This window comes from Erinaceus europaeus, chromosome 11 (genome assembly GCF_950295315.1).
Source record: "Erinaceus europaeus chromosome 11, mEriEur2.1, whole genome shotgun sequence".
Lineage (NCBI taxonomy): Eukaryota > Metazoa > Chordata > Mammalia > Eulipotyphla > Erinaceidae > Erinaceus > Erinaceus europaeus.
In genome coordinates, this window is record NC_080172.1 from 62,824,757 (window position 1) to 62,850,267 (window position 25,511).

Below are 25,511 nucleotides of genomic sequence, written 5' to 3' on the forward strand. Positions count from 1 at the left end.
ATATCCACCACCAAGGTTCTGTATACCCAACTTCCCACCTCAAAAAGATAACCACTATAGCTCTCATAAGTCTTACAGTTTTGCTTGGTTCTGTTTTGTATGAGATTTTATTTTTTTGTCAAGTTCACGTAAATCAGATCTCTAGATTTCACATATGAATGAAGCCACCGGGCAGTTGTCTTTCATCTCTTGTTTTACTAAGCATAATCACCTCCAGTCCCATCCATTTTGTCCAAAATAACACAATATCTTTTTGATTGCAGAATAGTATTCCATGAAATATATATCCCATAATTTCTTCAGCCAGTCATATGGTAATAGGCATTTAGACTGCTTCCACTCTTTGGCTATTGTGAATATTGCAGCTATAAACACAGGGGTGCATATGCCTAATTAGTGTTTATTAGATTAGATAAATGCCTAAGGCTGTATTGCTAGGTCATAAGGTATTTTATCTGTTTGTTTAAGGACTGTACCAATTCAGTATAGATGTTTGATATCAGTTATTTGTCTGATGTGGAAATATCTTTTCCTATGTTCTTGGTTGCCTGGTTATACTTGTGTAGTTTACTTTTGATGAGTAGAAGAAGTTTTTTAGTTTCATGCAATCCCATTTATTTATTCTTGTTTTCATTACCCATGCCCATGGGTTGAATCTCCAAATACATCTTTGATGTAAAGGTCCTATAAATTTCACCAATACTTTTCTCTGTAAATTTTAGAGTTTCTGTCATAATATCTAGATCTTTCATCCATTTTGATTTGACCGTAGTGTATGGTGTTGTTAGGTAGTGGTCTACTTTAACTTTTCTACATTTTCTCAGCACCATCTGTTGAAGAGACTTTCTTTACTCCATCGAATGGTTTTGGCCCATTTGTCATATATTAAGTGGTTGTATATGTGTAGGCTCATTTCTGGGCTTTTTTTTTTTAGTTTCTAGTCTGAATTTTATTTATTTTAATATATTTATTAGGGAATTAATGTTTTACATTCAACAGTAAATACAATAGTTTGTACATGCATAACATTTCTCAGTTTTCCATATAATAGTACAACCCCACTAGGTCCTCTGTCATCCTTTTTGGACCTGTGTTCTCCCCCCCACTCACCTTAGAGTCTTTTACTTTGGTGCAATATGCCAATTCCAGTTCAGGTTCTACTGTGTTTTCTCTTCTGATCTTGTTTTTCAGCTTCTGCCTGAGAGTGAGATCATCCCATATTCATCCTTCTGTTTCTGACTTATTTCACTTAACATGATTTTTTCAAGCTGCATCAAAGATTGGCTGAAAATGGTGAAGTCACCATTTTTTACAGCTGAGTAGTATTCCATTGTATATATATACCACAACTTGCTCAGCCACTCATCTGTTGTACACCTGGGTTGCTTCAGGTTTTGGCTATTACAAATTGTGCTGCTAAGAACAGATGTGTACACAGATCTTTTTGGATGGGTGTTTTGGGTTCCTTAGGATATATCCCCAGAAGAGGAATTGCAGGGTCATAGGGTAGGTCCATTTCTAGCCTTCTGAGAGTTCTCCTGGAGGCTATTTTTTTCCCCTTCTGTTGCCCTGGTTGTTTTATCGTTGTTGTCGTTATTACTATCGTTGCTGTTATTGATGTCGTCGTTGGATTGGCCAGAAATGGACCTATCCAATGACCTTGCAATTCCTCTCTTGGGGATTCCTTCCCCAGAGGAGGGGGAGACAGACAGAGGGAGAGATAGACAAGACACCTGCAGACATGCTTCACCACTTGTGAAGCGACCCCCTGCAAATGGGGAGCTGGGCGCTCGAACCTGGGTCCTTAGGCTGGTCCTTGTGGTCTGTGCCATGTGTGCTTAACCTGCTGCGCTACTGCCTGACCCCCTAGCTTTCCTATTTTTTAACTTTGTGGGAGTATGGATGTAGGGCCATTATGCGGTGCAGAAGGTGGCTTCCATAATTGCTTCTCTGCTGAACACGAGCGTAGACAGGTCAATCCATATTCCTGACCTGTCTCTTTCCTTAGTAGGGCAGAGCTCTGGGGAAGCGGGGCTCCAGGACACATTGTGGGGTCATCTGTCCAGGGAAATCTGTTTGGCATCATGGTAGCATCTGGAACCTGGTAGCTGAAAAAAAGAGTTAACATACAAAGCCAAACAAATTCTTGACTAATCATGAACCTAAAAGCTGTAATATTGCAGATGAAGATCTGGGGTCTCCATTTTTGGCAATAGCTAGTAGGTCTATTTTAGGTATATTCCAAAGGGCCCATGACTTTATTTTTTTTGCCTGAGCCTGATATCTGATATGCAGGTGGACCCAGATTATTATCTGGGGAGATGATGTCATGACTGGAAAAAGGGCTAGAAAGCTGGATCAGGGAAGAGTAGCTCCCAAATATGGGAAAAGTACATAAATCTTGTTGACTGTAGCCTCATATATTTTATTCAGGCACCCTGTCAGTGATTGCTTTCATTCCTTAACTGTTGTGAATAATGCCCCTATGAACACAGTGGTGCACATGCCCCTTTGAATTGGTGTTTTTCATATCCTTCTGATATATAGCTAGGAATTGTATTACTGAAGCATTTCCATTTGTTTTGGGCTATGGACCCTACATTCTGTTTCTACATATTGTTTTCCTTAAGGGCTTCTCCACTTTGCATTCTCACCAGTGGTATACCAGAGTTCCTTTTTTCTCACATCCTCATTAACACTTGTCATTTCCTGTTTTGTTGATGTAGGCCATTCTTTCTTATGTGAGGTGGAAATTCACTGTGGTTTTGATTTGCATTTTTCCATCATTAAGGGATGTGGAATATTTCTTCATGTCTGTGAGTCATTTGTATGGCTTTCTTGGAAAAATGCCTAGTCATATCTCTGGTCCACTTTTTAAAAAAATTTTATTTTTATTTTCCCCTTGTTATTATTGTCATTGTTGTTGGATAGGACAGAGAGAAATGGAGAGAAGAGGGGAAGACAGAGAGGGGGAGAGAAAGACAGACACCTGCAGACCTGCTTCACCACCTGTGAAGCGAGTCCCCTGCAGGTGGGGAGCCGGGGACTCGAACCAGGATCCTTCTGCCGGTCTTTGTGCTTTGTGCCACATGTGCTTAACCCGCTTTGCCACCGCCCAGCTCCCTCTTGTCCACTTTTTTATTGGACTATTTGTTTTGTTGTTAATCTATATGATTTATTTTTAATATGTTGCTTATTTATTTTTTTCCCCCCTTAACCAGAGCACTGTTTAGCTCTGGCTTATGGTGGTGCTAGGGACTGAACCTGGGACCTCAGAGCCCCAGGCATGAAAGTCTTTTGGTAACTGTTATCCAATTTCTCCAGCACATGATTTATTTATTTTTAATATTTTACTTATTTACTTGATAGAGTAATCAAGAGGGAAAGGGAAGATGTAGAAAGAGAGAGACAGGGGGCCGGGTGGTGGCACACCAGGTTAAGCTACACATAGTATGAAGGGCAAGGACCTGAGCAAGGATCTGAGTTTGAGCCCTCAGTTCCCCACCTGCAGCGGGGTCGCTTCACAAGCGGTAAAGCCGGTCTGCAGGTGTCTTTCTCTCCGCTTCTCTGTATTCCTCTCCTCTCTTAATTTCTCTTTGTCCTATTCAGAAAATCGAAAAAATGGCCACAGGAGCAGTGGATTCATAGTGCAGGCACCAAGCCCTAGTGATAACCCTAGAGGAAAAAAAAAAAAAAAGAGAGAGAGAGAGGAGAGAGAGACAGAACCAGCAGCATACTGCTTTACCCTTCACAAAGCATTCTTTCTGCAGGTGGGAACTGGGATTTTGCATCCAGATCCATGTGCACTGTAATACGTGTGATCAACAAGGTGCATTACCACCCCTCTCCCAGGAATTCTTTATATATTTGATATATATAAATATATCTTTTGTCGGATGTGTGATGTGGAAAACATCTTTTCCTCCCTACTGTGCTGCCTTTTTATTCTTGTGAAAATTTCTTCTGATGTGTAGTACCTTTTTGATTTGATGTAGTCCCATTTTTTCCTGTGGGGCTGAGTCTCCAGATATGTCTTGAATATTAAGAAAATGTTCCTTTTTAAAGGATCCTCCATTAATGCTTTTTATTATGTGCATACATGGGCATAAACCAACTTATTCTCTTTGTTTCTAAGTCACATTGGTTGAACTTTGATATTCAAATCTTGGTGAAATACATTCTTATGCTGCATCCCCCCCATTTTTCTTAAATTACCGACTTAATAATGATTTACAAAATTATAAGTGTATAATTTCACACCTTTATCACTACCACAGTTCTGTGTCCCCATTCCCTCCATTGGAAACTGCATTAGTTCTCTTAAGGTCACAGATATGGATTGACTATTATTTCAATAACTACCTATCTATATTTATATATATTTGCCAAATTTTTTGTGTATGATCCTGCCTTCTCTTCCTAAGTCACACCTACTATTTCTGATTCTCCCCCCCCCCCCCCAACTTCTCTTTTTGGGTCCTGATGGAATTGAATTCTCTCGTCATCTTCCTCCTAACATTTACCCCTCTGAGAGTATGGACCAAAATTCTTTATGGAGTGCAGAAAGTGGAAGATCTGGTTTCTGTAATTGATTTTCTGCTGGACATGGGCATTGGCAGGTCAATCTGTACCCTCAGCCTATTTCTGTATTTCCCTAGTGAGGTGGGGCTCTGGAAAGATAAAGTTCCAGGACACATTGATAAGGTCATCTGCCCAGGGAGTTGAGGATGGAATTGGAATAGCACCTGCAATGTGGTGGCTGAAAGCTACTCTTTTTTATAGGCCAGTCAACTTGAGAGTTGTTTGAACTCTATGGTTCTTAACTAACCAGATAAAATGTAGTGCTTTATCAGGATCATAAGGCTGGATACGGGCCAAGTGGTGGCATATTGGTTGAGAGCACACATTACAATGTGCTAGTGCCTGAGGCCAAGTCCCCAGTCTTCACCTGCAGAGAGGAAGTTTCATCAATAGTGATGCAGTGCTATAGGTATTTCTACCCCATTTTTGCTTTTCCTTTTAATTTCTCTCTGTCCTAGTAGGTAAATAAATAAAATAAAATAATTTTAAATCTTAGATATATTGGGCCATCAAAGAAGTCATGACATTTTTCTATGCAAAAATGTGTCATGATTTTTCTTTTTGAATTTTTTTTTCTTTTTGCCTCCAGGGTTATTCCTGGTGCTTGGTGCCAGCACTATGAATCCACTGTTCCTGGTGGCCATTTTTTTCATTTTTATTGGATAGGACGGAGAGAAATTGAGAGGGAAAAGGGAGATAGAAACGGGGTGGGGGGGGAGAGAGAGAGGAGAGAGAGACCTGTAGACCTGCTGCCACTTGTGAAGTGATCCACTGCAGGTGTGGAGCCGAGGGCTTCTACTGGGATCCTTTCGTGGGTCCTTGTCCTTTGTACTATGTATGGCTTAACCCAGTGTGCCTCAACCTGGCCCCCGTCATGACTTTTCCAACAACCTAATAAATCACAGATATCTAATTTCTAGTTATATGGGTTTCTATCATAACATACTTACTACAGATATTTTTACCAATTCACAAAAAAACAAGAAGACAGGATGTAGAGAACTACAAAATAAAATTTGGATACTTATTCATCCTAACACCATTTCCAACTAGTATAAATAACCAGGAACTATATAAAATTGTGAAGTTAATCAAGAACCACAGAGTTCAAACAAATCTCAAGTTGACTGGCCTATAAAAAAGATGCAGCTTTCAGCCACCACATTGCAGGTGCTATTACAACTCCATCCTCAACTCCCTGGGCAGATGACTTCACCGTGTCCTGGAACCTCATCTTTCCAGAGCCCTACCCCACAAGGGAAAGATAGAAAAAGGCTGGGGGTGTGAATTAATTTGGATTTTACTTCCAACTATAGAATTTTCTTACCTATCACCTTTCTTTACCCATTTTGAAGATTTATTCAAATCTTATTTCCATGTCATTTTATATATAATGCCTCTTTAGTATACCAGATCAAAATTTCATCTTTTTTTTTTTTTTAATGTAGTGCTGAGGGGTTTGAACCTAGGCCTTTGTGTGTAGGCATTACTGAATTATTTCCCCATCGGAGTTACTCCAAATTCATTTTCAGAAAGGGAGAGAATGGGGAGAAACATCAAAATACCAATCCACTTCCATAGAATTCCATGTTATATGTGGTGCTCTTTTGTGGTACTAGGGATTAAACCCAAGGCTTCATTCATGTTGCAGCACAATCTTTACCTGCTGAGCCATCACCCATATCCTCAAAGTTATTTCTTAACCTGTATGTCTTCTTAGGTCTCAAGGGCATGAATTGTGTTTGTATTCCCACTGTTCAGAGTATCTTGATTCATACTAGAAACTCAGTGCTTGTTGTATTTCATTGAAACCTGATTTTTATGTACACTCTTATTCATCATTCTCTTAGAAAGTAACTTGTCTAACAACTCTCTAATGTATACTTAAAAATTTAGCAGCAGAAGGAGTAAAACTAAAGATAATATAAAAAAGTTTTGAGCTAACATACCAAAATAACTTGGGTGTTAAGAGTACAGTCAGCAAGGACAACATAGTTTTACCTTCAGTGGTTTCACAATGGGAGAAAAAGATTATCTTTTAAAAATATTTAGGGCGTAGACAAAAAAATGAACAAAGTACAAGGAACAAATCAGTGTAGGAAATATACCAAAGTTTAAGTTGTGCTAAGTATAATTTAAAAATAGATTATGGGGCCAGCAAATAGTTTACTTGGATAAGGCACCTGCTTTGTCATGTGGGAGACTCAGGTTTGAGCCTAGCCACCACCCTCCTGGAAGAAAAAATTTTAGTGCTGCAGTATCTTTCTCACTCTCCCTTCATTTCTCTCTATTTCAGAAAGTCAGTTTGGAATAGTGAAGCCACAGTATCAAAAAAAGAAAGAAAAAAGATTATGGGGGTTAGGGAGATAGCTCAGTGGTAGAGCCCCAGTGCTTACATGCCTGTACTTCCAAGTTTGAGCCTCAGTGCCACCCTATGTCAGAAGTAAGAGGTGCTCAGATCTCTCTTTTCCTCTTAAAAAAGTAAAACTAGATTAACACAAACATTTTAACATGAATTAAAAATAAACATTTAAGAAGATTATTTTTTGCACCCTGGGATTTATTTATTTATTTACAATATTTTATTTATAAAAAGGAAACATTGACAAAACCATAGGATAAGAGAGATACAACTCCCCACAATTCTCACCACTAGAATTCCATATCCCATCTCCTTCCTTGATATCTTTCCTATTCTTTAACCCTCTGGGAGTATGGATCCAAGGTTAAGAAGAAAATTTAAAACAGCAAGTAAACAGTATCATCATCAGATCATAGTCTAAAAGAACCAGAACTTATGAGGTAAAAGTGCAATACAAAGTTACATAAAACTGTTTTAAAATCTTGAATGATGAGAAGTAGTTTGAACTCTCCCACATGTATTTACTGAGCAATGTTTAAGGCATTGAGCTGTATTCTGAGCACGAGAAGGAAAATTTCAACAGGCTCTTCTAAAGGAAGACGAAGCAAACTGTTCTGACTGAAAATTTTTTAAAATTTTATTTATAAAAAGGAAATACTGCATGTGGCACAAAGTGCAAGGACCGGCAGAAGGATCCCGGTTCAAGCCTATGGCTCCCCACCTGCAGGGGTGTCTGTCTTTCTCTTCCCTTCTCTGTCTTCCCCTCCCCTTTCCATTTCTCTCTGTCCTATCTAACAATGACAGTGTCAATAACAACAGTAGTAACTGTAACAATAATAAAAAAACAAAGGCAACAAAAGGGAAAATAAATATTAAAAAAAAGGGGGGTGGGGGAGTCGGGCTGTAGTGCAGCGGGCTAAGCGCAGGTGGCGCAAAGCACAAGGACCGGTGTAAGGATCCCAGTTCGAACCCCGGCTCCCCACCTGCAGGGGAGTCGCTTCACAGGCGGTGAAGCAGGTCTGCAGGTGTCTATCTTTCTCTCCTCCTCTCTGTCTTCCCCTCCCTCTCTCCATTTCTCTCTGTCCTATCCAACAACGACAACAACAATAATAGCTACAACAATAAAACAACAAGGGCAACAAAAGGGAATAAATAAATAATAAAATAAATATAAAAAAAGAGAAAAAAAACAAAAAAAAAACAAGTTAAAAAAAGGGGGGGTGGGACTGGTGGTGGCATAGCTGGGCAAGCACACACATTACAGTGCACAAGGACCTGGGTTCCAGCCCCTGGTCCCCACCTGCAAGTGGAAAGCTTCATAAACGATAAAGTAGGGCTGTAGGTCTCTTTCTGTCTCTTTCCCTCTCAATCTCCTCTTCCCTTCTCAATTTCTCTCTTGTCTAGTCAATAATAATAATAATAGTTGAATCAATTCTCATCCTTATATTGGTCCATTAAAACATAAGTTCACTAGAAGTGGAGAACTGTGCAGCATTCCAGCAATAACCCTGGTAGAAATAAATAAATAAATAAATAGATAGATAGATAGATAAATAGGAGAGAAGGAGAGACACCTGTAGCACTGCCTTATCACTTGTGAGGTGAGGATACTATATTTGAGTATATTTGGAGCAAGTATATAAACCTTACAGGGAGTTTCAGGATGAATTAGTAGTAGATATGTAGATGATTAAGTGAATGAAAAATGAGCAATTATAATTCTAGGACAGGCAAAATTTGTAAGAAAGGAAATGTATTCATTGTTTATTATTTTGCTTAGCTGGGAACAATGTTTATGAAATGGTAGTGTTCTAAACATCAAATGTTGATTTAACTAAATTTTTAAGAAACTGATTTTGGAGAAAACTAAGAGTTGGCTGTGTGTGTTTGGTGGTGTAATAAGAATATCCTTTTTTTTTTTTTTTTTACTTAGTCTAGCACAAACTTATTGTTCCTTACAATAATCCTAAGAGATAGATGAACTATTCCCATTTTACAGGTGAAGAAACTGAGACACAGAAAGGGTAAGAGAGTTATCTCCTCATCTTTAATAGTAAGAAATAAATGGATAGCACCTAAACTTGAAGAAAGCACCATATACATCTTAATTAGGAATAACTAGAAGAAATAACTAGGAAGTAGGAATGAAGTATAAGGGAGAGTGAGACTGGAAAGAGTTGTGTCTTGCTAATAGCTTTGTGATATGAATACTATTTTAATAAAGCTAGAGACTAAAAGTTTTCCCAGCCAAAAAAAAAATCATCTTAAGTAATTTGAGCAAGTAGAAGTATATATGTGTAATGTACTATTTGGGGCATATGGATATAGTATAAGTTATAAGTATGGCAATATCATTTACTTATATTAGTAGCAAGAAAAACAGATCTTATTAACACTCAGGCTTGAGCTTGGACTCAGCTAGACTTTTATTATTTATTTATTATTTTTAAATATTTTATTTATTTATGAGAGGGATAGGAGGAGAGAGAGAAAGAACCAGACATCACTCTTGTATATGTGCTACTGGGGATTGAACTCAAGACCTCATGCTTGAGAGTTTATCTACTTTATCTACTGCATCACCTCTCATATCACATAGACTTTAATGTATATCAATTTTCACTCTTCTATCTGTACAAAGATTGTTATGTTTCTGCTGCTGTCATGTGACTTAATGCCGGCAATTGGAAGAAAAATGCTTCTCACCTCAAAGACTTTCAGCCTGATGAGTGAAGTGAGGAGAATGTCATCTTCCCTCAGTCAAACCAGCCTATGTCTTCTCTTGCCTTTCTTTCTTTCTTTTTTTTTTAAATATTTATTTATTTATTCCCTTTTTTTTGCCCTTGTTATTTCTATTGTTGTAGTTATTATTGTTGTTGTTATTGATGTCATTGTTGTTGGATAGGACAGAGAGAAATGGAGAGAGGAGGGGAAGACAGGGGGGAGAGAAAGATAGACACCTGCAGACCTGCTTCACTGCTTGTGAAGCGACTTTCCTGTAGGTAGGGAGCTGGGGGCTCTGATCCTTGCGCTTCTCTTGCCTTTCTTGTTAAGTGGGTATCTTGAGTGCTGAAGTTAGCGTTTGGAATTCTGTGGTTCCATTTCCACTGAATTCACATTTCAAATCACTAGGACTTCTGAGTTTTATCCTCTAATATGTTTTGAATATGAATACTTCCCTAGTTTTGATTGTAATTATCTGGTCTGACCCATTGTTTACATTCATCTGATCTGAAAAGTACTGCTTGCAGACCAAATTCCTTGGAGCACAGCAGGCTCCATGTTTTACATATTTATCTTCTGTATCTAAGTTCTGTTTAGTGCAACAGTGACTGAGCTAAGTAGCTGCTGCAGAGACAGTATAACCTATAATGCCAAACATAACCATTTGGCTTTTTCCAGGTAAAGTATGCTTACTCCTTGTGCAGGTCCTTATGCTTCATGCTATATGCACTTAACCCAGTGAGCCACCTGTAAGTCTGATTTTTTAAATATATTTTTCTCAAACTATTCTTTGACCTCCCAGCATTTTCACAACAGATGCACAGTCCTAGCATGATCATAATTTTCACTTTGATTTCTGTTGACTCCTCCACTTTACCTATCTCACTGTTAGCTTCACCCTTTTCACCTCCATTCTGTTAGAGGCCTTCTTGGATTTTTCTTTTGTCTTTGTCATGCATTTTCTTATTCCTAGTTCTTCTCATTTGCTTTTCTTGAGTCCCTCTTTTTTTAAAAAAAATATTTTTATTTATTTATTATTGGATAGAGACAGAAATTGAGAGGGGAGGGAGAGATAGAGAGGGGAAGAGACAGAGAGATACCTGCAGTCCTGCCTCAGCACTTGTGAAACTTTTTCCCTGCAGGTGGGGACCAGGAGCTTGAACCTGTGTCCTTGAACACTGTAATGTGCATGCTCTACCAGGTGTGCCACCACCTGACCCCCTTGAGTTCCTCTTTTGCTTTACCATGTCCATCTTTGAAAATTCTAATCTATCCTTTAGGTCTCTGGTTAGGAATTAATTGTCTTTAGAAGCAGGACATGACCACTCCTGGCCACTTGAGCTCACTGCTTCAGAAATACTTCCCCAGGGTGGCAGAGTCTTTTTCTCAAGCCTGCCTGCTCAGAGTCTTTCAGCCCTTCCAGATGTATTATCCCTTGCTTCTATCCCATCCTTAACCCCACCATTCCCACCCCTTCCTTACCTACCTAGTAAACTGCTAAAAAAAAAAAAAAAAAAAGAAAGAAAAAAGAAAAAAAAAAGGTTTCCACAGGACATGGCTCAGATTGGCAGCTTTGCTCATTACCACCAGCCAGGAGGGTCTTATAGAGGTCACTGACAGTACATGTATATCCCAAGAGAATGCATGAAGGAAATTAGGTGGTCTGAAACTCCCTTATCTTGATGTACAAAAATGTGAGCATTTAGGAGGGAGGAGGCTGAGCCCTGTCCCTGTCTTATCTCAGTAGTACCTTCATTCCAGTCTGAGCTTTGGTGATATTACACCCTCAAGTTAAGGGCAAACAGAAGAGTGGTAAGAGCAGCTTATAGCTGGAGCTCTGCACAGATTTCCAGGCTACTCTTGTAACAGCAATAGTATAGAAGCATCCTGACTCTCCTGAAATCTTTCCCTTGGCTTCAAGGCTGTGGCAAATAGTGGAATCCTCAGCTCACATTTAGTTTCATTAAACTTTTTTTTAGAGGTAAGTGATCTAGTCTGACCCCAAACTAAACCTCCTTCTAAATTGACAAGGGATTCCTTTCCTAGCATATATTAAGAGGCAATAGGGTGTAATGGTGTGGCACGAGAATGATTGGACTAGAATCTCTGCCTTGGTTTTTCTCATCTTTAGTAAAGTGAGAACCGTTGTGAAGATTGAATGAGGTGATAGATTTAATATATGTAAAGTGCTTACTACAGTGTCTGGTTCATGTTTCCTCTTAACACACATATTAAGCATCCTGAAACATATACTTCAGGATGCTATGTGCTTTTTTATTTCTCAGCATAAATATATAAAAATATATAATGACTTTCTCATTTCCATTAAGAATTGTGGCCATAGATTTGTTAATGACTTCCATTCCGCTGGGAAAGAAAAAAATGGTGAAGGATGTTCATGGAGCATTTTTATGAGGAAGAATTATACTTTAAAAAAAAAAATTTTTATTATTTTGACAGGACATAGAAATTGAGAGAGGAGGGGAAGTAGAAAGGGAGAGAGAAAGATAGGTACTTGCAGATCTGCTTCACTGCTTGTGGAGTGTCTCTTCTGCAGGTGGGGAACCATGCCCTTAAGCATGGTAATATGTACACTTAACTAGATGTGCCACTGCTGGCCCCTAGGGAGCATTATACTTTTAATTTTTTTTAAATAAGTAAATATTTATTTATTTATTCCCTTTTGTTGCCTTTGTTGATACTTTTGATTTTTATTGTTAATCTTCCTCTCTGTTTTTGTTGTTAATACTGTTTTTTGTTATTTTTGCCACTAGGACATTGCTGGGGCTTGGTACCTGCATAATGACTCCACTATTCCTAGTAGCTTTTTTTTTTTTTTCGTTCCTTTTGAAAAACAATCCTAAAATAATAACATCACTGTTGGTAAGGAAAACAAAACGTAAAACTTTATTAAAAGAAACCCATTGGCTAATGGGAGATATATTTCTCAGCCTGTCCCCCCATCCTTCCTAATTATTTAATTTAATTTAATTTTTCTCTTGTTTACCTACATGCAGGACTTCAGGTTCATCAGTCATATATAAAAACAAAACAAAAAAAAGATTCCAGGTGTTTTAATAGCTAACTTTTATTTGTTCTCTTCCAGATACCAATGCAATAGATATTTAAGGTACAGTTATTTTCTCTACAGAGAGCTAGAGTTTCTTTCAGTCCCCATCTCTAGTAGATATTCAGACTATAGTTCCTTTCTCACCACCAGTGTTTTTTTAAACTAGAGTTCTTTCTCTCTCTCCAGTTAATAGGTGTAAATTAAATTTTTTCTTGAAGAACACAAGTTTCTTAACATGGATGCTAACTAGAATTTCCATTTCCCCTTGCTCAGTTACACTTTCTTTTCCCTTAATAGAGTGAGAGAGATAGAGAGAGAGGGAGGAGAAAGACAGAAGAGAGAGACACCTGTAGCATTGTTCTGCTCCTCATGAAGCTTTTTCCTTGTAGGTTAGAGGAGGCGTGGAGGAAGGGAGGTTTGAACTCAAGGCCTGGTGCATGGTAATGTGTATGTGCTTTACCAGGTGTGTCACCGTCAGCCCTCTTCCTTTCTAACTTGTACACTCTTTCAAGCTAGAGCCATGTTTGGCTTATCTTGCTGTCTGTCTGGCAGAACGAGAGTATCTGACATATAGAAGACACATGTTGAATATTTGCTGACCAAGTGAATGCACAAATTTTTATTGCTAAGAGAGGTTTTCATCTTTTGGTACTTTTACTTAATGTTAGTTCTATAGTGACACAGGTGGAAAATCTAGAAAGCAAAGAAGGTCAAAATTTATTTGGGGGGGGGGTAGGTGGTACTGTATTGAGTTAAGTACACATGGCACAAAGCCCAAGACCAGCATAAGGATCCCAGTTCGAACCCCTGGCTTCCCACAAGCAGTGAAGCAGGTCTGCAGGTGTCTGTCTTTCTCTTCTCCTCTCTGTCTTCCCATCCTCTCTCAATTTCTCTCTCTCCTACCCAACAACAACAACAATAACAGCAAGGGCAACAAAATGGAAGAAACGGCTGCCAAGAGCAGTGGATTTGAAGTGCAGGCACTGAGCCTCTGCGATAACCCTGGAGGAAAAAAAAAATTTAAGGGATATTGTGGCAAGGGAGATTGTTCTATAGTAGGACACAGGACTTGCATGCTTGAGAGCATGAGTTTGGCTCCTAACACCACTTATGTTGGAGTGATGCTCCGGTTCTTTCTCTTTTGTCAAAAGATAAATACTTAAGCAAAATTAATATCCTTTTGTTTGCTAACATATGATCATTAGCTGGAATAGCACTGATACAAATGATCACCTGGTCTATGTCTGTTAAAATATAATACACCTCACGTGTGTGTGTGTGTGTGTGTGTAGAGGGAAACACTTCACAAGAAAAGCAGGTCTGCAGGTATCTCTTTGTCTTTCCCTATCTCCGTTCTCTTTCAGTTTCTCTCTGCAAAAAAAAAGGAAAGAAAATTAAAACCCAAAAGACAAAGAAAAAAGAAAAACAATATAATACAGGCTTATGTTAATTTAAAAGTACTAATTTTTAATATTTTTAAAAATTTACTTTCCTTTTTGTTGTCCTTGTTGTAGTTATTATTGTTGTTGTTGTTAGATAGGAGAGAATGGAGAGAGGATGGGGAGAAAAAGACAGACACCTGTAGACCTGCTTCACCGCCTGTGAAGCGACTCCCCTGCAGGTGGGGAACTGGGGGCTCGAACTGGGATCCTTTCACCAGTCCTTGTGCTTCAAGTCATGTGTGTTTAACCCGCTGCACTACCGCCTGAATCCCTATTTTAATATTTTGAATATAGCACAAAATAATTATTTTTTCCAAGAACACTATTTCAGAATTCAGCACACTTAAGTTTTCTCCTGTGCTGAAATGCTTAATTATATTTTTATTTATTCTTAGATTTAATGGTACTACATTTAGAGTTTTAAAACACGTTCCTACAAAATTTACATTTTATGCCTATATTGATTAGAAATGAGGCTCATGTAAAAGAAATTGTTCAGCTGTATATGTTTCATCGGATGTAAAGGTCGATACTAGCCCAATGTCATACATGGAAAAAGCAAATTGCCTTCACCTTTAATCTCATGTTAATTTTAATGATTAGGTGTCTAGTTTTAAAACTTGATATAGAATTAGTGTGGCTAATCATGAAATCAAAATTCATTTAAAAATAGTTTTATTATTGCAGGCAGGGAAATAGCTCAGCTGCTAGGACATAGAACTTACATACCTAAGACTCCTAGTTTAGTGGCCAGACTCCTATTTTGGCTTCACTCTTTGAATGCCCCCATGTGAAATACTCTTTATCTTATATGAAATAAAAACAGTAGATCTTTAGAAAAATAAATAGGACTTGGGAAATAGCTCAGTGTGTTAGAGTACTAATTTGATTGTCTCAAGCCCCAGAAGCTGCAGGTTCAGTCATGGAACTGCCTTAATCTAGAGCTGAATAGTATTCTGGTCTTCTTCTGTTTATATAAAAAAATATTTTTTAAAAGAGGTATAATCTACTTGCCAATGCCCATGTCCAGTGGAGAAGCAATTAGAAATTCCTGAACTCCTACCTTCTGTACCCTAAAAAGTATTTTGATTCATATTGCCAGTGGGGGAGAAGTGATAGGGGGAAGATGACCAGAGGACTTGGAACTCCAATTCCATCAGGAACCAGAGAGGAGGAAAAAAGGGAGGACATCTGTATGTAATAATAGGTGTATGTGAGGCTTGGAAATGAAGAGAAGATGGGAACCCCTGCACCCCCTCCCAAAAGGCTAAGTATATACAAATATAGACAGATAGTTATAGAAATAGTAGTTGACTCATTCATATCTGCAACCTTCGGAGAATTGCTATAGCTTACAATGTAGGGATTGGGGATCCAGAACTCTGGTGGTGGGAACAGTACAGAGTTGTACCTCTGGAAAAAATGGACAAAATGGCTGCCAGGAGCAGTGGATTCGTAGTGTAGGCACTGAGCCCTGTGATAACCCTGGAGGAAAAAAAAATTTTTTTTGGCTTAAAATTTAAGGGACGTTGTGGCAAGGGAGATTGTTCTATAGTAGGATACAGGGGGAAAGAAAAGAAAAAAGAAGAGGCAAAAGAAGAAATAAAAAATAGAAATAGCAGCTAGGAGATAGCATAATGGATAAAGCATTGTACTCACAGACATATGATCCCAGGTTTGAACTCCAGCATCGTGTATGCCAGAGTGATGGTCTGGTTCCTCTTCCCTCTCTCATCAACAAACAGTTTTATTAATGGTAATAAAGAAAAACTACTACCAGGAGTTTCAAATCCAAAGATAGGGGTTGGGTGGTAATGCACTGGGTAGAGTGCATATGTTACCATATGCAAGGATCCAGGTTCAAGCTTCAGTCCCCACCCCCGTCTTCACCCCTGGCAAGGGGGAAGCTTCAGGAGGTAAAGTAGTGCCAGTGTTTCTCCCTTTCCCTATCTCTCCTCCCTTGTCACTTTCTCTCTATATGCAAAGAAAAAAATGTTACCAGGAGAGATGAATTCATCATGTAGGCACCAAGCTCTAATGATAACCCTGGTGGTATAAATAAATAAATTTTATAAATTTGCTTTCTATTCATATATACAGCAAAGTTATGCTTTTCAAATCCTTTTTTTTTTTTTCTGTAAAAACCATTTTTCTACATGTTAATAAAATGAGTAAATGCCATTCCTCTGGTTTGACTTAAGTGGTGGAAACCTGGAGATAACACAAGGTCTTTGCAAAAGTGTGTGTGTGTATTGTTTGACACTAGGATTATCAGTAGGATTTGGTGCCGGACTACACAGTTCCACCATTCTTGAAGGCCTTTCCCCCCCCCTTTATTTCTTTTTAATAGAAACAGGGAGAGAGGAGGGGAGTGATATATATATATATATATATATATATATATATATATATATATAGAGAGAGAGAGAGAGAGAGAGAGAGAGGTGTAAAGAGAGGGGAAGGGAGAGGGAGAGGGAGAGAGAAATAGTGTGAGATAGGAGAGTTCTGCAGGAGTGTTCCACTGCTTTAAAGCTTTCCCCTGCAGGTAGGAACCAGGAGCTTGAACCTGTGGCCTTTCACATAGTACTGTCTCTACTTTACCAGAAGAGTCACCATCCAGTTCCCATGCATTTGTGTTTTAAGAGAAATGAATATAGTGCTTAATAACATCACAAATTAAATGGTAGAACTCCTGAAAAAGATTCTTTGTTCATTCTCTGATAATATATATAAAAAACCCAACCTCCTTCTATGTTTCTTAATTGGGATTTTGGGAAGCTGACGATTTCTACAGAGGAACATTTGGAAGTAGACCAAGGGGTTCACAATTCTGTCTTCAACATCACAACTCATGATGACCCTGCACTGTTCCCCAGAGCCTTGCCAATAAATTTTCTCAGGAGAAATGTCACCAATCTACAACCTATGATGATTTTACTAGTCTTAAAGGGGTAATGAACTTTGAGAAAAAAGTTCGGTTCATTTATCTCTCTTATTTTTTTAATCTTTTATTTATTTGACAGAGACAGCCAGAAGTCAAGAGGGATGGGGGAGATGGAGAGGGAGATATGTCAATTTCCCATATGCAGATCTCCACATTTTTTTTTTTTTATTGTTTAGGAACATTTATTTATATAAGGCTTTAACTTTGATAACTATTTCTATATATTTTGCCTCACAGATTTTCAAATCCACACTGCAGAATATCACTTAGTAACACATGGCACACTTACAGAATTCTTTTCTTTTTTTTCTTTTTTAAATTTTAAATAATTTATTTCTTTATTGGGGAATTAATGCTTTACATTCAACAGTAAATACAATAGTTTGTACATGCATAACATTCCCCAGATTCCCATTTAACAATACAACCCCCACTATGATCTCCACATTTTTTAAGGATAGAGATTGATTGGTGGATTGTAAGGAGAGCAGAGGACAATGTCAAGGGAAGTAAGCCAGCTTACCTTGCAGTGCTCCCCAGAGAGCTGTAGGACTTGACTACATTACATTCTGTGCAAGACAGAGGTGAGCTGTGGGGCTAAAAATAGAGAGGGGGGCCAGGTGATGGCGCACTTGGTTGAGCGCACATGTTACAATGTGCAAGGACCCAGGTTCGAGCCCTTGGTCCCCATCTGCAAGGGGAAAGCTTTGTGAGTGGTGAAGGAGGGCTGCAGCTGTCTCTTTCTCTCTCCCTCTCCATCTCCCCCATCCCTCTTGATTTCTGGCTGTCTCTGTCAAATAAATAAAAGATTAAAAAAATAAGAGAGGTAAATGAACCGAACTTTTTTTCTCAAAGTTCATTACCCTTTTAAGACTAGTAAAATCATCATAGGTTGTAGATTGGTGACATTTCTCCTGAGAAAACTTATTGGCAAGGCTCTGGGGAACAGTGCAGGGTCATCATGAGTTGTGATGTTGAAGACAGAATTGTGAACCCCTTGGTCTACTTCCAAATGTTCCTCTGTAGAAATTGTCAGCTTCCCAAAACCCCAATTAAGAAACATAGAAGGAGGCTGGGTTTTTTTTTTTTTTTTTTTTTTTTCTATAGGGTTATTGCTGGGACTTGGTGCCAGATCTGTCAGTTCACCACTCCTGGTGGCTTCCCCCCCCCCCCCCATTTTATTGGATAGGACAGAGAAATTGAGAAAAGAGGGGCCAGGTGGTGGCGCATCTGGTTGAGCGCACATGTTACAATGCGCAAGGACCTAGGTTCGAGCACCTTATCCCCACCTGCAGGGGGGAAAATCTGTGAGTAGTGAAGCAGTGTTGCAGGTGTCTCTCTGTCTCTCTCCCTCACTATCATCCCCTTCCCTTTGACTTCTGGCTGTCTCTATCCAATAAATACATAAAGCTAACTAAAGTGAGAGGGAGAGAGGGGGGGGAGGAAATTGAGAGAGGAGTGGGAGCTAGAGAGGGGGAGAGAAAGACAGACACCTGAAGATCTGTGTCTCTGTTTATGAAGTGTCCCCCCTGTAGGATACTTATGCTTAGTGCTGTGTGAGCTTATCCAGGTGAGCCACTGTTCAGCCTCTGAAGGAGCCTTTTGATAAGCCTTGAAAGATCCCAGGAAAAAGTGTGTAGATAACTGACATTCAGTTATTTCCTCAGGCTTTGTTTACCCTACTGCAACCTTAAATCTTCATGGTATGCACATATATAGAGATCTCCCAGTATGTTTTAAAATTTTTATTGAAGTAAAATATATTCAGTAGTAACTACAGATATCCTCTACAATAGCATTATAAGTGTACAGCTTGAGGAATTTTTACAGGCTGAACATAACCATGTAATATGAAAAGGAACATTAGCAGTACCACACTCCCCGCAGTCTTCTACTCGTCGCCACCAACAAAGGTAACCACATCCTGACTTAGCATAGTGCAATAGATTAACTTTGCCTTTTGTGAACTTTATATAAACAAAGTTTCATAATACATGTATTTTGAGAGCCATGGAGATAGCATAATGGTTATACAAAAAGTCTTTCATGCCTGAGGCTCTGAAGCCTCAGGTTAAATTCCTGGCACTACTGTATGCCAGAGCTGATCAGTGCTCTGGCAAAAATTAGTAAATAAAATAAAAAATGTTTCTTTTAAAAAATTGTTTTGGTGTTGCCTTTATTTATTTATTGGATAGAGATAGCCAGGAATCAAGAGGGGAGGAGGTGATAGAGAAGGAGAGAGACAGAGGCACCTGCAACACTGCACTTCACTACTTGTAAAGCTTTCCCCCTATAGGGGGAGACTTGGGGCTTGAACCTCGGTCCTTGCACATTGAAACGTGAGATTAACTAGGTGTACCACCACCCGGCCCCCAAAATACACATTTACACACACATTTTGATACATGTACATATATGAAAATGTGTATATCAGATACTTTTGAATCTGATTTCTTTTGTTGACAATGGTTACAAGACATTCATAGTATTGAATAATTGCCTCTTACTCAGTACAGTACCATGTTGAGAGCAATTTTCTTTTTATTTTATTTTATTTATTAATTTTCCTTTTTGTTGCCCTTGTTTTTATCATTGTTGTGGTTACTGCTATTGTTGTTATTGATATCATTGTTGTTGGATAGGACAGAGAGAAATGGAGAAAGGAGGGAAAGACAGAGGGGAAGAGAAAGACACTGCAGACCTGCTTCACTACTTGTGAAGTGACCCCCCTGCAGGTGGGGAGTGGAGGGCTTGAACCAGGATCCTTATGCCGGTCCTTGAGTTTCACGCCATGTGCACTTAACCCGCTGCACTACAGCCTGACCCCCAAGGGCAGTTTTCAGTTGTTGCTGGTAGATAGTTTCCATTTGGGGACCTCTGTGAACATCTTCTACTTATAACTTAGTGAAATATGTACACATTTCTTTTGGGAATATGTTACCAACTTGTGTTTTGACTTTTTTTTTTTTTAACAACATTCTTTTTAAAATTTTATTTATTTATTTTCCCTTTTGTTGCCCTTGTTGTCTTTTTATTGTTGCTATAGTTGTTGTTGTTATTGATGTCGTCGTTGTTGGATAGGACAGAGAGAAATGGAGAGAGGAGGGGAAGACAGAGAGGGGGAGAGAAAGACAGACACCTGCAGACCTGCTTCACCACCTGTGAAGTGACTCCCCTGCAGGTGGGGAGCCGGGGGCTGGAACCAGGATCCTTACGCCAGTCCTTGGCACTTCGCGCCACGTGCGCTTAACCCTCTGTGCTACCGCCCGACTCCCTGCGTTTTGACTTCTGTCCAGAAATAATTCAGACACAGGTTAAGATACTTTTGTTGAGAAGAAAAAAAGATTAGAGGTTGAAAGAACAAGTCAGAAGATCCCTTTGAAAAATAATGCTCGTTTCATGTGAAGATTTCATCCTGTAGGGTACCTCTGTTAACATGTAAGTTATCATAGTGAGATAAGGAAATGCTTTCAGTTATGTCTGCTGTGAGGCATGGCAAATGGGTGAATCCAAGTTCATTATCACTGAAGATCTTAGATAGTTGTTCTCCTTCCTTTCTTTTTTTTCTTATTTCTTCACATTTTCAAAAACTCATATAAAACATTCCAGGCAAAACTTTAATCTTCATCTTCCTCCTCTTCTTCGTTATAATTAGTCTGGAAGTAACACAATCCATACCTTTGTTTGCTGTTAGCAACTACACATAACCAATCACATAGATTATTCTTTATCAATTTTTTTTGTGTGTGAGATATTTCAAATAAAAGGCATCTCAGTGGGTTGGTGGGGGACAGTGGTGCACCTGGTTAAGCATACATACACACTACCATGCTCAAAGACCCAGGTTCAGGCAACCATTCCCCATTTGCAGGGGGGAAGCCTAGCAATGAGGCAAGTACTGTAGGTGTCTCTGTATTTCTGTCTTTCTCCATTTCTTTCTTTCCCTCTCCCCTCAATTTCTCTCTGCGCTACCAAAACAACAACAGCAAACCAGACAATCTGGCCACCAGAAGCAGTGGATTCATCATGCAGGCACTGAGCCCCAGTGATAACCCTGGTAATAATAAAAAAAAAAAAAGACAAAGGCACCTCAGAAGTTACAGTGATTTTGCTTTTGCTCTGTTCAGTGGTTACAGCTCCACCACTAAGATTCCCAGTTTTGCCATTCACTTTGATTCTCTCCCAAAGAAACTGTTTTCTATGTATATGAGCCTTTAAGTCTTTCTCAGATTTTTCTGTTTTGTTTTGGTTACTGTCTTCTGGGTTTTACTGGGCTATCTTTTTCCAATAGAAAGACTGAGAATGAGAGAGGAGTAAAGGAAACCACAGCAGCAAAGCTTCCTTTAATGCATTTCAAGGCTAGACTTGAACCTGGGTTGCACACATACTGTCTCCCTTCTGCCACCAAGGGACAGTCCCCCCACCCCTCTCCAACCCATTTTGATGGTTTGCAGTCTTTTGTGAATTAATCTGGTGGTGCCAGGTTTTGTTGTTTTTATATAAATTGATGACAGAATTGTTTAATAAGATGGATGATTATGGGTTTGCCGTGCCCAGCTATCCCAGTGTAGTTGGTCTCAGGGAGTTGGTCTCAGGGAGAGAGGTTGAATGACAGGCCTTTAATAGAAACACTATACATTTTTTTTCCTATAAACATTTTACTTATTTGATAGAGACAGAAAAATTGATGGTGAAGAGGGAGAACACCCACATTGCTGCTTCACTGCTTATGAAGCCTCTTTCCTATAGGTGGAGACCAGGGCCTTGAACCCATGTCCTTGTACATTGTAGCATGTGCACTCTACCAGGTGGGCGTGCCACTCCCTAGCCCTGGACACCATACAATTTTTTAAAATATTATTTATTCCTTTTTGTTACCCTTGTTTTATTGTTGTAGTTATTATTATTGTTGTTGATGTCTTTGTTGTTTTATAGGACAGAGAGAAAATCGAGAGAGAAGAGGAAGACAGAGAGGGAGAGAGAAAGATAGACACGTGCAGACCTGCTTCACCACTTGTGAAGCAACTCCCCTGCAGGTGGGGAGCTGGGAGCTCGAACCGGGATCTTTCTACCGGCCCTTGCGCTTTGCACCATGTGTGCTTAGCCTGCTTCACTACCGCCTGACTCCTGACACCATACAATTTTAATGTAGATTTTCTTCTATGACTATTGGTGATTTCTATATTTAATAACATGGCCCTTTCTGTTACCAAATCAAAGTCTTATTTGCTTGATGCTGAGAAAGCTAGTTGACCTGGAGATGAGAGTTGATGTGAGAAAAGCAAATTTGATCAGTGTTAACCAGTCCTGAGAAGAAGGCAGATGTGTGCAAGCCAGGTGGTGGCACACCTGGTTAAGCACACATAGTACAGTGCACAAAGACCCGGGTTCAAACCTTGCTCCCCACCTGCAGGGTAAAAGTGGTGAAGCAGGGCTGCAGGTGTCTCTGTCTCTTTCCCTATCTTTCTTCCTTTTGATTTCTGGCTGTCTCTATCCAATAAATAAATAAATAAATAAATAAAGACAATTTTTAAAAGGGAGAAAAAGAGACAAGAGAGACATCTGCAGCCCTGCTTCACCCCTTGTGAAGTTTTCTCCCTGCAGGTGGGGACTGGGGGCTTAAACCCTGATCTTTGTGCACTGTAATGTGCGCTCAGCCAGGTGTGCCACCACCTGGCCCCTGTCTCTTTGTCTTTATCTCTCCCTCCCCTTTCAATTTCTCTCTGTCTCTATCCAATAGTAAAAGTAAATAAATAAAAATATCTAAAAGAAGGCAGATTTGTGTGTCAAAGAGCCAATTTATCCTAATGATGGGGTTCAGGACTAAATAAAGAATAATCTCTAAGCAGCTAGTTGGGGAGAAGAGGTTTAGTCACCTAGCCATCTAGCTAATATAAAGGATTCTGTCAGAAATTGTCCATCTGTCTGGAGGATGGTATTGCTGCAGGATGTTTGTCCAATTGGAAGGAGTCACCAGAACCTAGCAATCTGTAAAACTCTAAGATAGAATCATAAAGCAACATCTTCTCCCTGAGATCTGCATGGGAGGGTCATCTTTTTCCTAGAGCTGTACAGGACAGACTTATGGTAAAAATGTAATTATGGGTGGCAGGGCGGTAGCGCAGCGGGTTAAGTGCACGTGGCGCAAAAGTGCAAGGACCAGCACAGGTACCCCAGTTCGAGGCCCCAGCTCCCCACCTGCAGGGGGGTCGCTTCACAAGCAGTGAGGCAGGTCTCCCTCTCTGTCTTCCCCTCCTTTCTTGATTTCTCTCTGTTCTAGCCAACAACTATAGCAATGGCAACAATAACATCAACAAGAGCAGCAAAAAGGGGAAAATGGCCTCCAGGAGCAGTGGATTGGTAGTGCAGGCATTGAGCCCCAGTGATAACGCTGGAGGCAAAAAAAAAAAAGTATTTGTGGTAAGTTGGAATCTGTAATGCTTATTCATTTACATTTCTTCTGTTCTCTATCTAGCTTGCTTCACCTATATGATATCTGGTTTTAAAGCTCCTCATTTCAATAAATAAATGGATAAATAGATACTTGAAAAAAATCCTGCATTGTAGAGAATCAAAATTAATAATTTAATAAAAGGATTTAGAATCAAAATGAATAATTTAATAGAAGAATTTAGAGAAATTTTCAGAAATGCCTCCCCCCAAAAAAAGACACAATTGAAAATAGAAGTGAAGAGTTAAAGTCTTAAAATTTAAAGGTTTGGGAGTCGGGCTGTAGCGCAGTGGGTTAAGCGCACGTGGCGCAAAGCATAAGGATCTCGTTTCGAGCCCCCATCTCCCCACCTGCAGGGGAGTTGCTTTACAGGCGGTCAAGCAGGTCTGTACGTGTCTTTCTCTCCTCCTCTGTGTCTTCCCCTCCTCTCTCCATTTCTCTCTGTCCTATCTAACAACGACGACATCAATAACTACAACAATAAAAACCAAGGGCAACAAAAGGGAAAATAAATAAATATTAAAAAAATAAATAAAATTAAGGGTTTACCAAACTTTTCCCAAAATGGAGAGATGAATTTCCAAATGGAGGGGATTCTCAGTGCAGTAGATGATGGAAGCCTGCGATTATGATACATCATTGTGAATTTCCTTAACATGTTGAATAAAGTGGAAATTCAGAGGAAGAAACAGTTTGTGTTCAAGTGATCATGAATCAGAATGGCATTGGAGGCTTCATCAGCATCACTGGAAAATATTGGTGGAAATGAAGCATATAGTCAACCTCTTAATTGCTGAAGGGTAAATGATAAACTGCTTAATTCTAGCTTAAGTTCTCTTGATGTAATTATTAATCAGGGTTAAGGGTGGAAAGAATTCATTTTCAGGCTTGAAAGGATTCAGAATTTTATTTTCTGTGACCCCTTCATTCAGGAAGCTTTTGAAAAATATGCTTCAGATATGGGCCTTAGGAGCCTGAGATTCCTGTTGGATAGGTGAGGGGATTGTCAGCATAATGGTGTAGACCTATAAACCGTGCCTAGCACTTACATACTATTACTGCTGGCATCTCGAAATGCCAGTTTATGAGGGAGTCAGTGGATGATTCTAAAGTAAGTATGTTGGAAAATAGCCAAAAGGAGAAGCAGCAGCAGAAATTGTAGTAGCATTATAAGCCTCATTAAAAGTAAAAAAGAAAAACAAAACCTAGAGAAACAGCTAGAAAAAAATAGTTGTTTTTATTTTATTTATTATTGATTTATAAAATGGAATTATTGACAAAACCATAGGATAAGGGAGATTCAGTTCCATATAATTCCCACCACCAGAACCCCATATCTAATCCCCTCTCTTGAAAGCTTTCCTATTTTTGTCCTTCTGGGAGTATGGACCTAGGGCCATTATGGGGTACAGAAGGTGGGAGGTCTGGCTTCTGTAATTTCTTCCTGCTGAATATAGGCGTTGACAAGTCAATCCATACTCCCTGCCTGTCTCTTTCTTTCCTTAGTTGGGTAGGGGTCTGAGGAGGTGGGTTCCAGGACACCTTGGTGGTGTTGTCTGCCCAGGGAAGTCAGGTTAGCATCATGATATTGTCTGGAACGTGGAGGCTGAAAGAGTTAAGATATAAAGCAGAAAAAACTGTTGACTAATCATGAACCTAAAGACAAGAATATTGCAGATGAAGATTTGGGGAGGTCTCCATTTGGTCTGTTTAAGGTATATTCCAAGGGGCCCATGACCTTACTAGTTTTTGTCTGAACTTGACATCTAACTGCATGCAGGTGACCTAAGTTATCGTCTGGGGAGATGGTGACATAGTTGGAAAAAAGGACTAGAAACCTGGATCAGGGAAGAGAGTAGCTCCCAAATATGGGAATAATATATAAATATTGTTAGCTCTAAACCCCATAGATTTGATATGAGGCCCATAGTCAGCAC

General features: G+C 39.3%; 1 protein-coding gene across 8 annotated transcripts in view; it reads left to right on the forward strand.

Annotated features, from left to right (window-relative positions):
• PHTF1 (putative homeodomain transcription factor 1) overlaps positions 1-25,511 on the forward strand; it is a 67,741-nt gene that overhangs the window by 4,399 nt on the left and 37,831 nt on the right. Inside the window, exon 3 of one of the 8 annotated variants that reach the window (XM_060201852.1) lies at positions 18,954-19,036. The exons of the other annotated variants lie outside the window; for them this stretch is intronic. Coding sequence (XP_060057835.1) covers positions 18,974-19,036 — 63 coding nt within the window. The 5' untranslated portion in view covers positions 18,954-18,973. The remainder of the gene's footprint in view (positions 1-18,953; positions 19,037-25,511) is intronic. 8 annotated transcript variants of the gene reach the window in all.